The 14,251-nt window shown below is 36.4% G+C and overlaps 1 protein-coding gene across 1 annotated transcript in view; it reads left to right on the top strand.

Annotated features, from left to right (window-relative positions):
• The window catches only part of lrfn1 (leucine rich repeat and fibronectin type III domain containing 1), a 139,519-nt gene extending 134,021 nt beyond the window's left edge, over positions 1 to 5,498 (top strand). Inside the window, 2 exon segments of the mRNA XM_051861801.1 lie at positions 922 to 1,462; positions 1,465 to 5,498. Coding sequence (XP_051717761.1) covers positions 922 to 1,462; positions 1,465 to 1,794 — 871 coding nt within the window. The 3' untranslated portion in view covers positions 1,795 to 5,498.
• Positions 5,499 to 14,251: the final 8,753 nt, after the last annotated feature.

Here is a 14,251-nt window from a genome sequence, read left to right as displayed (position 1 = left end):
AAGCATTAGGAAGTCTGAATCAGTTCATTTAGGTGGTTTATTCAAATGAACAGGTTCAAAACAATGATTCACTGATTCAGCTGAATCCCTGTGCTGCATTTTAGGAGTTCCTTTTTGTAGAAATGTAGAAAATTATATAAGTTAGCATTTATTTTAATTTATTTAAGCATTTATTTTAAATGTTGCAGTTCATCAATATGTTTTTGATTCATTTTTAGAGTTTTCTAGTTTTATTTGTTATACTAATATATATATATATATATATATATATATATATATTTTTTTTTTTTTTTTTAATTATATTTTACATTTTCAGCTTTCATTTTAATTTTATTTTCATTTTTAATAATTTAATTTTTGTTTGTCATTTTTACTTTTATATTTTAAAATAGTTTAAATTGATTTTTATTTCAGTTTAATTATTATTTCAGTTGGTTGCAAAGGCAACATTTTATAGTTTTGATCTAGTTTTTCATCTAATACTTATATTTTGTTAATTCATATTTTGAATTAGCTTATATTTTCAGTTTCATTTTTAGTCATTTGTTTTTGTTACATGTTTATATATTCAGAATATGTTATATATGTTTATTAGCATTATCTTATTACATTTTTATTATTCTCTCTCACTCAAATGAAGCATTAGGAAGTCTGATTCATTATAGTGAATCAGTTCATTCGGCTGTTTTATTCAAATGAACAGTTTCATTCAAATGAACAGAGGTTTAAAACAACGATTCACTGATTCATTTGAATCCCTGTTTATAATTTTATGTTTATGTTACATTTTTATATATTTTTATTGCCATATATAATTATTATTGTAGTTCCTATTTGAAACTCAAAATTTCAGTTCATTTGTCTGAATGACTCTTTTGTAAAATGTCTTCCTGTGGTGTTTTCTGGTGTTTCTCTGTGCAGGATGATTCCCTCGGCGAGTAAGACGTTTAAGATAAACGATCTGGCGGCGGGTCGAGAGTACGAGCTGTGCGTGTTGGCCGTGTACGACGACGGCATCACGTCTCTGACGGCCACACGTGTGGTGGGCTGCGTTCAGTTCCACACGGTGGTGGAGGCGGGTCAGTGCCGCTTCATCCCCAGTCAGTTTCTAGGCGGGACCATGATCATCATCATCGGCGGGATCATCGTGGCGTCCGTCCTCGTCTTCATCATCATCCTCATGATCCGATACAAGGCTTACAGCGGGGCCGATGCGGCAAAGACAAAAGCACAAGGAGACGCTTCTGTGCACGTGCATTCACAGACGAACGGAAGCAGACCGGGACGTTCTGGCTCGAAGCAGCTGGCACAGCACAACGAAGAGCGTCCCGAGTCGCCCGCCGGGAAGGACTGCAAGGCGCTGGTGCTCCTGAAGATGGACGAGACTCAGGAGGAGCTGAAGGTCGAGCTGCCGCCGCTCTGCTCTGAGAAAGCGCCACCTGTCCCGGCGGGCCAGTCTGTGCGGGCCGCCCTCCTGACGACACGCAGACTGACAGCAGCCTCACGGGCTCCACCATGTCCCTGTGCCTGATCGGGCCCGGCGCCGGCCCGACTGAACCCCCGCGGAAGGGGGCGCTGGCAAACATGGGACTCCTGCCCAGCGAACTGGCCCGGACTCGGCACCGCTTCTCCTTCGACGGAGACTATGCTCTATTCCAGAGCCACAGTTACCCACGACGGGCTCGAACCCGCCGACACAAATCCACCACCCAGCTGAACACGGACGTGTCGCCACCCTGCAGTCGGAGGGTGACGTTCAGCAGCACAGAGTGGATGTTGGAGAGTACGGTGTGACGGACTAAACTACACGCATGTGCAGACATTAACAGCATGTCTACACACACGTTTGGACATGTCTACCTATTAACATTGTTGCAGTAACACACAGTCTGAAACTCGACACGGGAGCTCTGCTCCGAAACCTAGTGAGCCTGAAAGAAATTTAGAGGAAGCATTAAATTGATCAAAAGTGACAGTAAAACATTTATAATGTTACAAAAGATTCCTCTTCTTTTGAACATTCTGTTCATCAAAGAATCCTGAAAAATAAAATATATCACAGTTTCCAAAAAAATCTGATACATTGATAATAATCATAAATGTTTCTTGAGCAGCAAATCAGCATATTAGAATGATTTCTGAAGGATCATGTGACACTGAAGACTGAAAATTCAGCTTTGATCACAGGAATGATCATTTTACTATATATTCACATAGAAAACAGCTGTTTTAAATTGTAATAATATGTCACAATTTTTACTGTATTTTTGATCAAATAAATGCAGCCGTGGTGAGCAGAAGAGACTCTTTTATAAGCATAAAAAATCGTACAGACCCCAAACTTTTGAAAGCTAGTTTATTTATATTTATTATTCCAGTGGTTCTCAAGTGGTTTTACATTAAAAGTGGTGACACAGGATTTTATTTTATTTTTTTATGTTTATGTACCACTCATACAAAATTGTGATTTTTAATTCTTTCATGGTCTTGGCACCAATAATTCACTACTAATATATTTAATGTCTGGGTTGTATTTTCTTATGCATATTTTCTTATGTATTTTCTATTTCTATTTCCGTTATGCAGTGTTGTTCAGATATGTCAAAATGCAGTTATTAGTGGTGCTTGCAAAGCAAAGCACACTATTACTATCTTGCATTCTTATTATTATGATTGAGGAGAGGTGTGCTATGACTTTTATAAGTGATCGGGCGTACGATGTTTGCACAGCGGGAGCGAAAAAACAGGCAAAAAATCCCATAGACTTTTACATTGGACAGAATTTTGTGACGTCATATCTCCACGTAAGAATGCTGTAGAGACTTAAGGGTGGGCTCATTTGACTCAGTCGGGAAAGCAGCCAACAAATAGTGACATTTAAACTTCATAGCCATAGCCACCAGTTGCAGCACCCTAACAACCACCTCATAGACTTCCACTGAAAAAAGGTGTGAGGGATATCTCTGGATCAGAACAAGAGACAAGTGGGTGGCCTCTTTTGACTCAGATAGGCAAGTAGTCTTTAAAGTAGTCTGTCTTAAAGGGTTAGTTCACCCAAAAATGAAATGTCTGTCATTAAGTACTCACCCTCATGTTGTTCCAAACCATCTTCAGAACACAAATTAAGATATTTTTGATGAAATCCAAGAGGATTTTTTTATCCCCAATGGAAAGCAACGAAATTACCACATTCAAGGTGCAGAAAGGTACTAAGGACATTGTTAAAATAGTCAACATGACTGCAGTGGTTCAACCTTAATATTATGAAGTGACGAGAATACTTTTTGTACGCAAAAACAAAACAAAAAGAATGATTTTATTCAACAATTTATTCTCTACCCTGTAAGACTCATCCGCAGTTGACGCAGTGAAAGCAGTTCAGCGCTTCCGTGTTTACGTCCGAATGCCGGCTCAGTATTGGCCGGCTCCTGTGTCAGCATCACACACATGCGTCGTGGTGCTCACATGTACAGTGTAATCATGTTAGCATTGCCTAGCTACATGTTAAAACATGCTAAGAACATGCTAAAAACATGCTAACACATGCTAGCAACATCCAGTGAAGCTAGCATCATGCTAATGACATGATAACATAATGTTAAACTTATTAGTATCTTATTAAAAAAGGTATGACATTAGCATCATGTTTGCAACATGTTAAGTCATGTTAGCTTTGCCTAGCTACCTGCTAAGAACATGGTAAAACATGCTAACACATGCTAGCAACACTTAGTGAAGCATTAAAAATGCTAATGACATGTTAACTGTTAAACTTATTAGCATACTGTTAAAAAAGATTAACAAACATGTAAACATCATGTTAATTGTGTTAGCATTGACTAACTACATGCTAAAACATGTTAATGCATGTTATCAACATCAAATGAAGCGTTAAAACATGCTAGCATCATGCTAATGACATGTTAACTGTGTTAACATAATGTTAAACTTATTAGCCTCTTGCTGAAAAGGTTAGAAACATGTAAATCGTGTTAGCATCATGCTTACAACATGCTAATTGTGTTAACTTGATGCAAGCAACATGCTAAATATGTTAGCATTTTGCTAAAAACAAATGAATCATGCTAATCATGTTAGCATCATGATAAAACAACACCCATATCCCTCTCAGAATATCATAGAGACATGGGGGTGAGCTTTTTTGACTCGAGGCAGTGTGGGGGTCAGTGTAGTTGTGCACGGCAAGCACCACCCACATTTTCTTCAGAAAATGTACATGTCTAGTTGTTATTATAGATTTCATTAATATTTTAAATTAGCTATTATTTTTATATTTTCATTTTTTTTATTAAAAAAATTAAATTCTCATTAAATTTATCTGTTTTGCTTTTGTCATTTTTATGAGTTTTTAAAAAATATCTCTGAACATTTTTCAATAGCTTTTTATTTCAACTGTAGTTGAACTTATTTTAGGAGCCTTTTTTTTGTTTTGTTTTGTTTTAAGCTTTCCATCCAATATTTTATTTTATTTCAGCTTTATATTAATTAACAAAAATGTTTGAGAACCACTGTGTTGTTAACTTGCAACATACTAATGTTGAAATTAGTTTGCAATCTGTTTGATGAGTCTGTGAGCAGTGTTATACAACTCCCTATGTAGACAGCTCACTAGGGTTTGGAACAGAGCTCGTGTCCAGTGTCATATTTGAGAGCACAGTCTGACCTTGTCCTGCCTCCTCCTGCGGTCCTAAAGAGAGTCGGTTACCATGCCCTTTTCCGTAACGCAGCGGTGCCTTATCTAACAGACCGACCATCGGAGGATGCTGCTAGCTGTGGTCACAAACACACGTCCCGTCCTGCTAGGGAAATGTTGCAATCTGTCTCTTTTGTTAGTCTTTTTGTTTACTATGTGATGCCAAGGGTGGAGAAGGAGGAAGTGACTGAATTTGTCCCAAAAAAAAGCGGTGATGATACACTCGTGAACATCCAGGTGAGCGCTGTGTGTGAATGTGTATGTCCAATACTTTTCAAAGACTTTTGCACAGAAGACACGAGATATATACGGATACGTATCGCACCAGTCTATACAACAATAACAAATAAAAAAAATAGATCTATACAAATAACGTTTGCTCTTTCAGGAAGAACGGACCGGATTTTCTATAAGGACGATTCGCAGCAGGATGGACTGTTTCTAAACCGGTCTTGTGCTGATGTGACTGTATCCTAAAAATCGGTTTTGTATCTGGCTGGTCTAGATAAAAAATAATAACAATTACAAAAAAAAAGGAAACTAAGAAAAAGACATGACCAATAACGACAAATACATATATAAGTATATTAAAATCTCTCGGTGTATGTGTTCTAAATATGTAAGTCATAAGTGACATGGCTTTTTACGAAACATTTGGCGTGTTGGCGTACGGTTTTTACATTAAAAACCACTGTCATCACGGATCCCCACGTTTAGCATATTAAAGTTTGGAGCATTTATGCCTCATGAAAGGGGATTAAATTTTTTGTGTGGGTTGACTGTACGAGGTGTTTGTGTCTTTTTTTCTTGCCGTTTTCAGTCATTGCACATTTTCTTCACACGTTTCTCGCATACTGAATGTGTTTGTAATGATGGGATGCAGCAAGCAACGAAGCAACCAAAAATACCACGTCTAATTATGGTATTGTGATCATTTCGGATGGAAAAGGTGTTTTTTTATATAAACACATTTTTTGTTAGATAAAGTGTAGCTTTGCAGTGATCAAAATGCATCAATATAATTTTATGAAACATTAATTTGTCTAATTTGTTAATTTGACAGCCTTACAGGTGTGAGCTTCGAAATGTCCCATTGAAACAGCATTACAGTACTGTAATTAAGAGATTTTAACTTGTAAAAAGCGTTCACGTCCTTTTAAAGCATGTAGTTACAACTGGGACTTGTAAGCTGGGAATTTTCTGAGAGGTATTTGAAAATAGAACGGGGCATCAGTTTACCGTCAAGAATTTGTTGTGTCATGTCCAGTGTAGACAGCATCACTGATTATAATGAGTTCTGTTTTCTTCTGTCACATTGTGCTGCTCGCGTCTGGCGTAGACACTGTTTGTGCTTTGGTAAACCAATCCAGCCTTGATTTCACACTATCATTTCTGCCAGGGTTATTTTATTAGCTGCCAAGCACTGAAGGTGCAAAAGTTATGAAATTTGGTACACTGATAGAGGACAGTCCCAACATTAACTACAGCAAATTTGGTGTCTCTAGATCAAACTCTCTAGCGCCACCACTTGTCCAAATTTTCAGTCATGTTTACGCTAATAACTTTTGAACCATAAGCGTTAGAAACAAAATTCTTTTCAGCTTTTCAAAAACTACTTGTTCAAACTTCTAGATGGTTGCTCCAATTTTCATGAAAATCAAATCAGATCATCTTCAGACTGTAAAGGCAAAAAGTTATCAAAAGCTTTTTGATAAACCCAACCATTCTCGAATAACGCACAAACAAATTTGAAGAAGAGCATGCCAAATTATCTCCGCAACACTTTATCGTATTAAACAACAAACTTGAACAGACTTGTCATCACAAGCATGACCTGAGCCTACATGCTGTGTTTTGGCATAGCACCACCTACTGGTCCGGAGATAGCAAAAATGGCTATTTTTGCTTATAACTTCTGAACGGTTTGGCCAAAATTGGTCTGGTTAGATACAGGGCAGCATGCCGAGTTGAATGATATCCAATTTTACCATATCGGCCATTTTGGGGGTCGGCCATTTTGCATTTTGTAGTAAAATGCTGTATTTTTTTTTTTAACACATTAGTGTATCACTATGAAACTTGGTATGGGTCATTAGCACAATGCCCTAAAGGAGCGTTAGAAAATTGGAGACAGCACTGCCTAGTGGTGAAATCAAAAATTCATACGCTCATAACTTCTGATGTGGTTGACTATTATTTTCATTGGGGTCATCTCCTTGGATTCCTGAATCCTTGCCAAGTCCAACGATACCAAACATGCTAGGTTTCGCCTTATGGTTTGTGCAAATCTGCCTTATGGGTTGTGATTTAGCGTTAAAACAACGTTGCGAATATCTTCAAAACCAATAGCTCGATTGAGACGAAACCACCGTAGGAAATTTGAAAACATAGGTCATTGGCTACACAGTAAAGCCCAAATGCCAAAATTTTGATAGTAAGTGGCAAAAAAAAAAAAAAAAAAAAAAGCAATCAAAGTCGTGAATGGGTCATTTTTCATGTACTCATCCTTATACATGTCTATAACTCCTAAACGAGATATTTTCACCAAATTAGACGCTTATTTATGGGCACACTGAAGACACATAAAAAAAGTGGTGGGATTGCGCCTGTTGGTGGCACTATAACTTAACAAAATATTAAATTACCAATAACTACAATAAAGCATGTGAAATAAAATGCTATATTATGCTGATTATTTTACTTCTTGCTTGCTTCTTTGTGTCTGGCCCCTTAATGGCCGCTTGACGCTATATTTATTATTATTATTCAGTATAAGGGACCATTCACGTCGCATCTTTTGCACGCTGAAGTTTGTTATTTTGAATGTAAACAATAGAGCGTCAGGGTTTTTTTCAGACCCTTCTACGCCGAAAAAATCCCAACTTTTCAGAATGCCGCAAGTGCACCGCAGGTCATGTGACAAGAACCAACCAATCAGTTTCACCCTTTCCATAACAGCAAGCCAAGATGGAGCTGATCTTGTCTGTACAGGGATACTGAAAGCTGTACAATTTGTCAAATAAATCCAGTAGTAGAGCTACTGCAAACGATTTTCGGTGCTGGAAATCTATTTATCCTTTCTTAAAAAAATTCCTCGTCATCATGGAGAACACAGCTAGTCTTGTTTTCTGGAAAATTCAGAAATCTTAATATCTAAAGTCATTTTGCTTCTCCAGTAAATGTATCTTTAGGTATTTGTACTGGAAAACAAGACAATAATACTGAGTAAGAACTTTTTTTGCAGTGCATTTGAGACCGTTGTGATCAAAAGATGGCTAACATGATATTTAGAACATTATCTGCTGAGAAAATAAGTGCTTATAGCAAAGAAAATGACAAACAATGCATTTAAACCTAGTGCAAATAAACAAGTTTGCTCAAGTGTGTGTATTTACATGTATGTATGTATGTATGTATGTGTGTGTGTATCTTTTTTCCACAGCTCAGATATGTTTTGACTTCCTTCTATGTTCTACATCCTGAACATTTGAAGATCACGGAATCTTCATGGAATCTTCTGAAACAAGGTTAGAATGTTACCAGAGCATCATTTCTGTTACATTCTGTTTTGTATTTCCCCAATTTGCGTCCAGAACTGAACTGAGATGTTTTCTAGGAATCCAGTTGCTAATTGTAGTTTCATTCCCTGCAGCAACAGACCGAATTAGAGTTTCCTCTATTAGAGTTTCCTCCAGCAGACAGTGATGGATCAGCGAGCGCAGATCTACGAGAAAAAGACCCCAACATGCAGTGTGAGACATGAACGCAATTTGCAAATCCATTAACATGTTAATGATTCTTTTGACAGTTACGTCCCTAATTATCCTTTTATTGCACTAAAAAGGCAACTTGAAATTGAACCATTTGTTTATTGAAGAGATTCATTTATCATGCTGAGAGTATTCAATGAGCTCTTCAAATGTGTTCAAATCTGCATCGGCTTTTAATAGTTCAGATGCAGCGAGAACAATTCCATTAGTTGACAGAAACGCTTCATTTTTAAAGTGTTTTTACAAATTATGAATAATTATGATAAGTTATGAACAATGCAAAATGATTGCCACTATTAGAGTAAGAAATATGATAGCAGCTATTTGCATTAACTGTAAAAAAAAAAAAAAAAGAAAAAAAAAGAAAGAAAGAAAGAGTAGATGCTATAAGTGTAAATAGATACAGATAGCATCTTGTTTACATTATGTGCAAACAGTTATAGATGCAGTGTAAATCGAAGCAATTAAACATGCCCTATGACCAGTGTTATTTTGGTCATATTTTAGTGGTTTTATATATATTTTGAATTAGCTTTTGTTTTTACATTCTTAGTTTTAATATTGGAGCAGGAGTCGATTTTGATTCATTTCGACTTCAGTGTGTGTGGGAATGTGTTGCTGTGTGTTTTTATGAGTGTATGTGTGAATGCGCTCTATAAATACATCATTCTTTGGGTTTCATTGAAGCCCAGTGAGATGAAGTGAAGGGTGTGATTGTCTGCTGTGTGTTAAATCTGTTGTCCGGTGCCACAATATGACTAACACTTCCTGACACCTCGCAGCGGTAAAGGTCAAGTGGGAGGTGTTTTACCGTATTTTTGCGTCTCATTCCCCCCAGACAGAGATGCATCCTGACGCAACAGTGCAAGTTTTGAATCCTGATGGGGGAGGGAAGATGTTTATATGCGCGCGGGAAGCGGGAGAAAGAAACGAGTCGTGGGCTCCCGCAAAATATAATTATCTAATAATAACAGCACACAGAAGTCTGGAACTGGAGATCTGAAGCATCATATGTGGGAAAAAAATGTCTATAGACACCGGACTGGGGACTGAAAAATAAGCGTAACTTGTCCAGGTCATTTTACAGAAAGAAAAAGTAAGAATATTAAATATTCTGTTTGAATCTGGAATATAAACAAAGGTTTACAACATTGTGAATGCTGCTTGATAATTTCAGACAACTGTGTGTGTGTGTGTGTGTGTGTGTGTGTGTACTCACTACACACACTCTCACACAAGGGCTGTAATCATCAGAGAGCTGGAGTGAATGTAAATTTTCCCTACATGCTTGTAGCTCTTTCTTTTCAAGTCTTCGTACTTCGTTGTTTTAATTCCGTTCGTCTTAATCTGACAGCACAGTGTCAACAGACGTGCGTTTATTTCCTTACAAACCACTAACTAACTCATTTCAGACGGGAGAATGTTGCTGTTCTGTTTGCTAAAATAACATTTAATAGTCAAGTTGTGGAACAAAAGCTCTCTGTGTGTTGAAGAGGCACTGCAGGCCCGACTCTGATTATTCTGTTGTTTTCATCAAGAAGGTTTCTACTCTACATACTGAGTTGACTGTAGCATATTTTTATGCACACTTTGGGATAACGCATTAAAAAAACACTGGATGGAAAAGCCGCGATGCACATAAAATCTTAAATGTGCATAATGTATGTGCCCAATTGAGACTTACTATAATGTAAGTTGAGCGCAACTATAACGGAAAGACATTTATGGAACAGATTTCTCGATGCGCAACAAAAAACTGTGATTGATTTTCGCAAATGTCTTATATGATTTTATATCAATACAATTCTATTACTGTAATTCATGGCAGACAGGAAGTATGTGACATAAATACTGCCGACTTTACTTGTGGACACTCATTTAAAGAAACTTTATTTATGTATTTATTTATTTATATTGGCACGCATTAACATTAAGAGGCCCCTAAAAGACACTGGTGAAACTTTAAATTTATAGCTATAAATAGCTATACATTTAAAATAATACATTTACTAAATTTGTATATTTATAAACATAAGTACAGGCCTGTCTATATCTTATTTTATTATATTCTTTATTTATTTGATGTGTATTTATGTATTTTAGATTAATTATGTATTTTATTATATAAATATATATACATTCAAATAATATATACTTACTTATTGATTTAGTTTACATTTAATTATATATATTTGTGTGTATAAATAGTATAAATAAAATATATACATTTACACAATACAATATAACAATGTATAATTATTATTTGTACTATTAGTAGTATTAATATATATAATTTATACATTTAAATAATATAAAAGTAATAATATGTAAAATAGGCTTTTTTATTTTAGATTCAATTATGTATATATAATATAAAAATAGATAATAATTAATTTAGTAGTAGTATCATATATATAGTAGTAGTATCACAATATGTAAAATTAACTTTTTAAAATTTACTTCTGATTGTCACATTTACTGAATAATTCCCTTGATGCGCAACAGCAACAAAAAAAACGTAGCCTCAAAAGATCATGTGACAGACCTTATGAACACATGGGTTGGAAACAGTGGCTTTATTCACAGATGTTTTCATCAATATTCCAATTTTCAAATAAGTTAAATGCACAGCTTTGGATGGAAACATAGCTACTGTCATTCTTTAAAGCGGGTTATGTTTCTGAATATTGTATGTAAATGACTGTGTGTAGATATATGTTAATGAGCTCAAGGTCATGATGTCATAATCATCAGGATTTCTAAAAGAGTTGATTTAGCAGTTTAGTTTCATCAAACATTCTGTGTGAATCCCATCAAACTGTTCAGTCCTAGAAAAGCAAGAAACACTCTTTCTTCTCATATGAGCCTTTGAGGCGGTACTGTTGTTCCACATCCTGCTGTTTCAGACTTGTTAGTTGACAAGTTATTCTAAACCTTTTAATTTCCTGAAATCATCAGTAGTCACCTGCGGCTCAGACTGTTCCCTTTCCCAGCATGCACTGCTCTTGAACCCTCATTATAACAGGATAACGATTTCTTCTGCATTCCACCCTGTGGGGCAGATGGCCAATCAGCTTCAGAATAAACGCCCACATGACATGCAGGAAGAGTGTCAGGTGCCCCGAGCAACATCCTGCCTTGTTTTATCTTGGCGTCCCGCTATAGGTGAACATGTCAACTAAAGCCTTGAGGAACACGGGTCATGTTTGTGTCAGACCCGCAGTCACTGTCTGATGCGTAATGAACACGAAAAGGGCAAGAGGTCTCAAAAATCATGAGCTGTAATCTGATTAACAGGTTTTATGCAACTTCTAGACGTCAACTATAGGTCGCTTTCAATGAAGAACTAGTCATTGCAAAAAAGTACATAGTGCTTGACTTTAGAAATTGATCACAGGTGAAAGGAGCAACTCTCAACAATAGCACTAATCTGCTTATTAAAGTTTAAAGATGAGTCCATAATTACCCCAAGGCTCTTTGCATGATCTTCTGAATTTAAGGACAAAGGCTCTAACTGGGTAGATAGAGATGATGAGGAAGGGCCTATAATCAGAACCTCTGTTTTGCTCTCATTTAATTAAAGGACATTATTAGATAGCCAAAGCTTAATGTCATTATAGCATTCACAAACATTATCTAAAGAATATTTGGGTAACACTTTATTTTAGGGTCTTTTAACTAGTTGCTTATTAGCATGCATATTACTAGAATATTGTCTATTTATTAGTACTTATTAATCACATATTAATGCCTTGTTCTGCATGACCTTAATCTACATTCTTAATCCTACCCAATACCTAAACTTAACAGCTACCTTACTAACTATTAATAAGCAGTAAATTAGGAGTTTATTGAGGGAAAAGAGGTAGTTAATAGTTTATATGTGTTCCCTATACTAAAGTGTTACCAATATTTGTTATGTAAACTCATTGGAAAATAAAAATGAAAATTGTCAGCGTAACAGTGGTAAGAGATAAATGAACTCAAAGGAAAATGAACTCAAAGGAAGCATATTTAGGGAAAACAACATTGGTCCCAGAATCGACCCCTGGGGGACACCGCATACTACATTTTACTTTATTGTTCTCAAAAGGCAATTGTTATGTAGACAAAAATGTTATGTAGAAAGCAGTTTACACACATTTTATAATAATTAATTTAAAAACGTGATCGTAACAGGTATAAAGGAATTCTTGTATCTATTTGGGGGGCCAATTTGGAGGAAAAATTTCCTATATTCACAGCAAATGTCCTATCCAATAGGAGGCAAACCACTGGAAGGCTATCCAGTTAAAGGATTAGTTCACTTTCAAATGAAAATTGGCCCAAGCTTTACTCACCCTCAAGCCATCCTAGGTGTATATGACTTTCTTCTTTCTGATGAACACAATCGGAGAAATATTAATAAATATCCTGACGCATCCGAGCTTTATAATGGCAGTGAACAGGGGTCAAAAGTATGAGCTGAAGAAAGTGTCTCTATCCACATCCATCCATCATAAACACACTCCACACAGCTCCGGGGTGTTAATAAAAGCCTTTTGCAGTGAAGTGATGTGTTTGTGTAAAAAAATATCCATATTTAACAAGTTATGATGTCAAATATCAGAACGGCTTCCATATTCAACTTACGGAAGAAAGTGTAAAACTCTCACAGTTCAAAACGCTTACGCTACGTCCTACGTCTTCCCTATTCAACTTACGGAAAAAGCTTAACTGATGCGACGCCAGTTCCGTTTTTTTCCGTAAGTTGAATACAGAAGCCGTCCTGGCAGAAGCTATGTATTTTACTTCATAACTTGTTAAATATGTTTTTTTTTTTTTTTTTTTTACACAAGCACAATGGAGAAAGATGATAAAAATAAAATTAACTGTGGTTGGTCACTGTACGTGTCAGTCAGGCGGTTTCTTCGGGTCATGTGGGCAGTTCTTGGTCAGAATGAGCTGTAGACTTTATACAGAGAGTCAGATGATGTTTGGATATGCAGGTGTAAAGATAAATGCAGTTATTCTGCAGCTTCAGGCAGTAATTATGGGTTTGTTTGCCGACCTCAGCTGAGACGAAAGGTCAAAGTGAGATGTTGATTTACTCTCTTATCATTTTACTCCCAGCAAAACATGTTTACTTTCCTAACCTCTTGTTTTTTGGCAGCTTTATGTGGGGCTTTAAAAGCAAAGCTAACCTCAGCATGTGAGTGAAATGACACAATTATGTGTTTTTCTGAGTTAAAAAGGAGGCTACTTTACATAAAACACAACTGACTAGTAATCTTAATGAACACTTAGTGTTTGTGGAGAGCAAGTTTAGTGCCGTCAGGGAGCATATCTGTTTATTACTGCGTTTGTGATTTAATTTCACCTTGAGAATGAGAACGCGCTCATTAATGCAAACTCACAGATGAGTCGTTGCAGGAGTAGCACTGGTCAGTGTGGACGCATTAACGTCTCTGTGTTTTCTTTAGCAATAAGCATCTCAATAACCTTCATCTCCTCTCTAGACATTAACCAGCATGAATCACACTTAATCTGTTTCATCACTATGCAGATTAATAACTTTGTCTCCATTTCACAACAGGGTTATTTTTATTGGTTATATGTCATTTAGCAGACATGGGTTTTTATCCATTATGACAGGACACACGCCACAGGGTTCAGCGTCGTGCTCAAGGGCAAAATAGTAACCATGAATCCCAGTTAACTCCAGGCAGAATATCTGGGATGTGCAAAATCTATGGACAAGTATTAATATGCATGTTTTCACAACGAC

Source organism: Ctenopharyngodon idella, chromosome 15 (assembly GCF_019924925.1).
Source record: "Ctenopharyngodon idella isolate HZGC_01 chromosome 15, HZGC01, whole genome shotgun sequence".
Lineage (NCBI taxonomy): Eukaryota > Metazoa > Chordata > Actinopteri > Cypriniformes > Xenocyprididae > Ctenopharyngodon > Ctenopharyngodon idella.
Note: the sequence above shows the minus strand (reverse complement) of the source record. Positions and strands in the feature narration are given on the sequence as shown.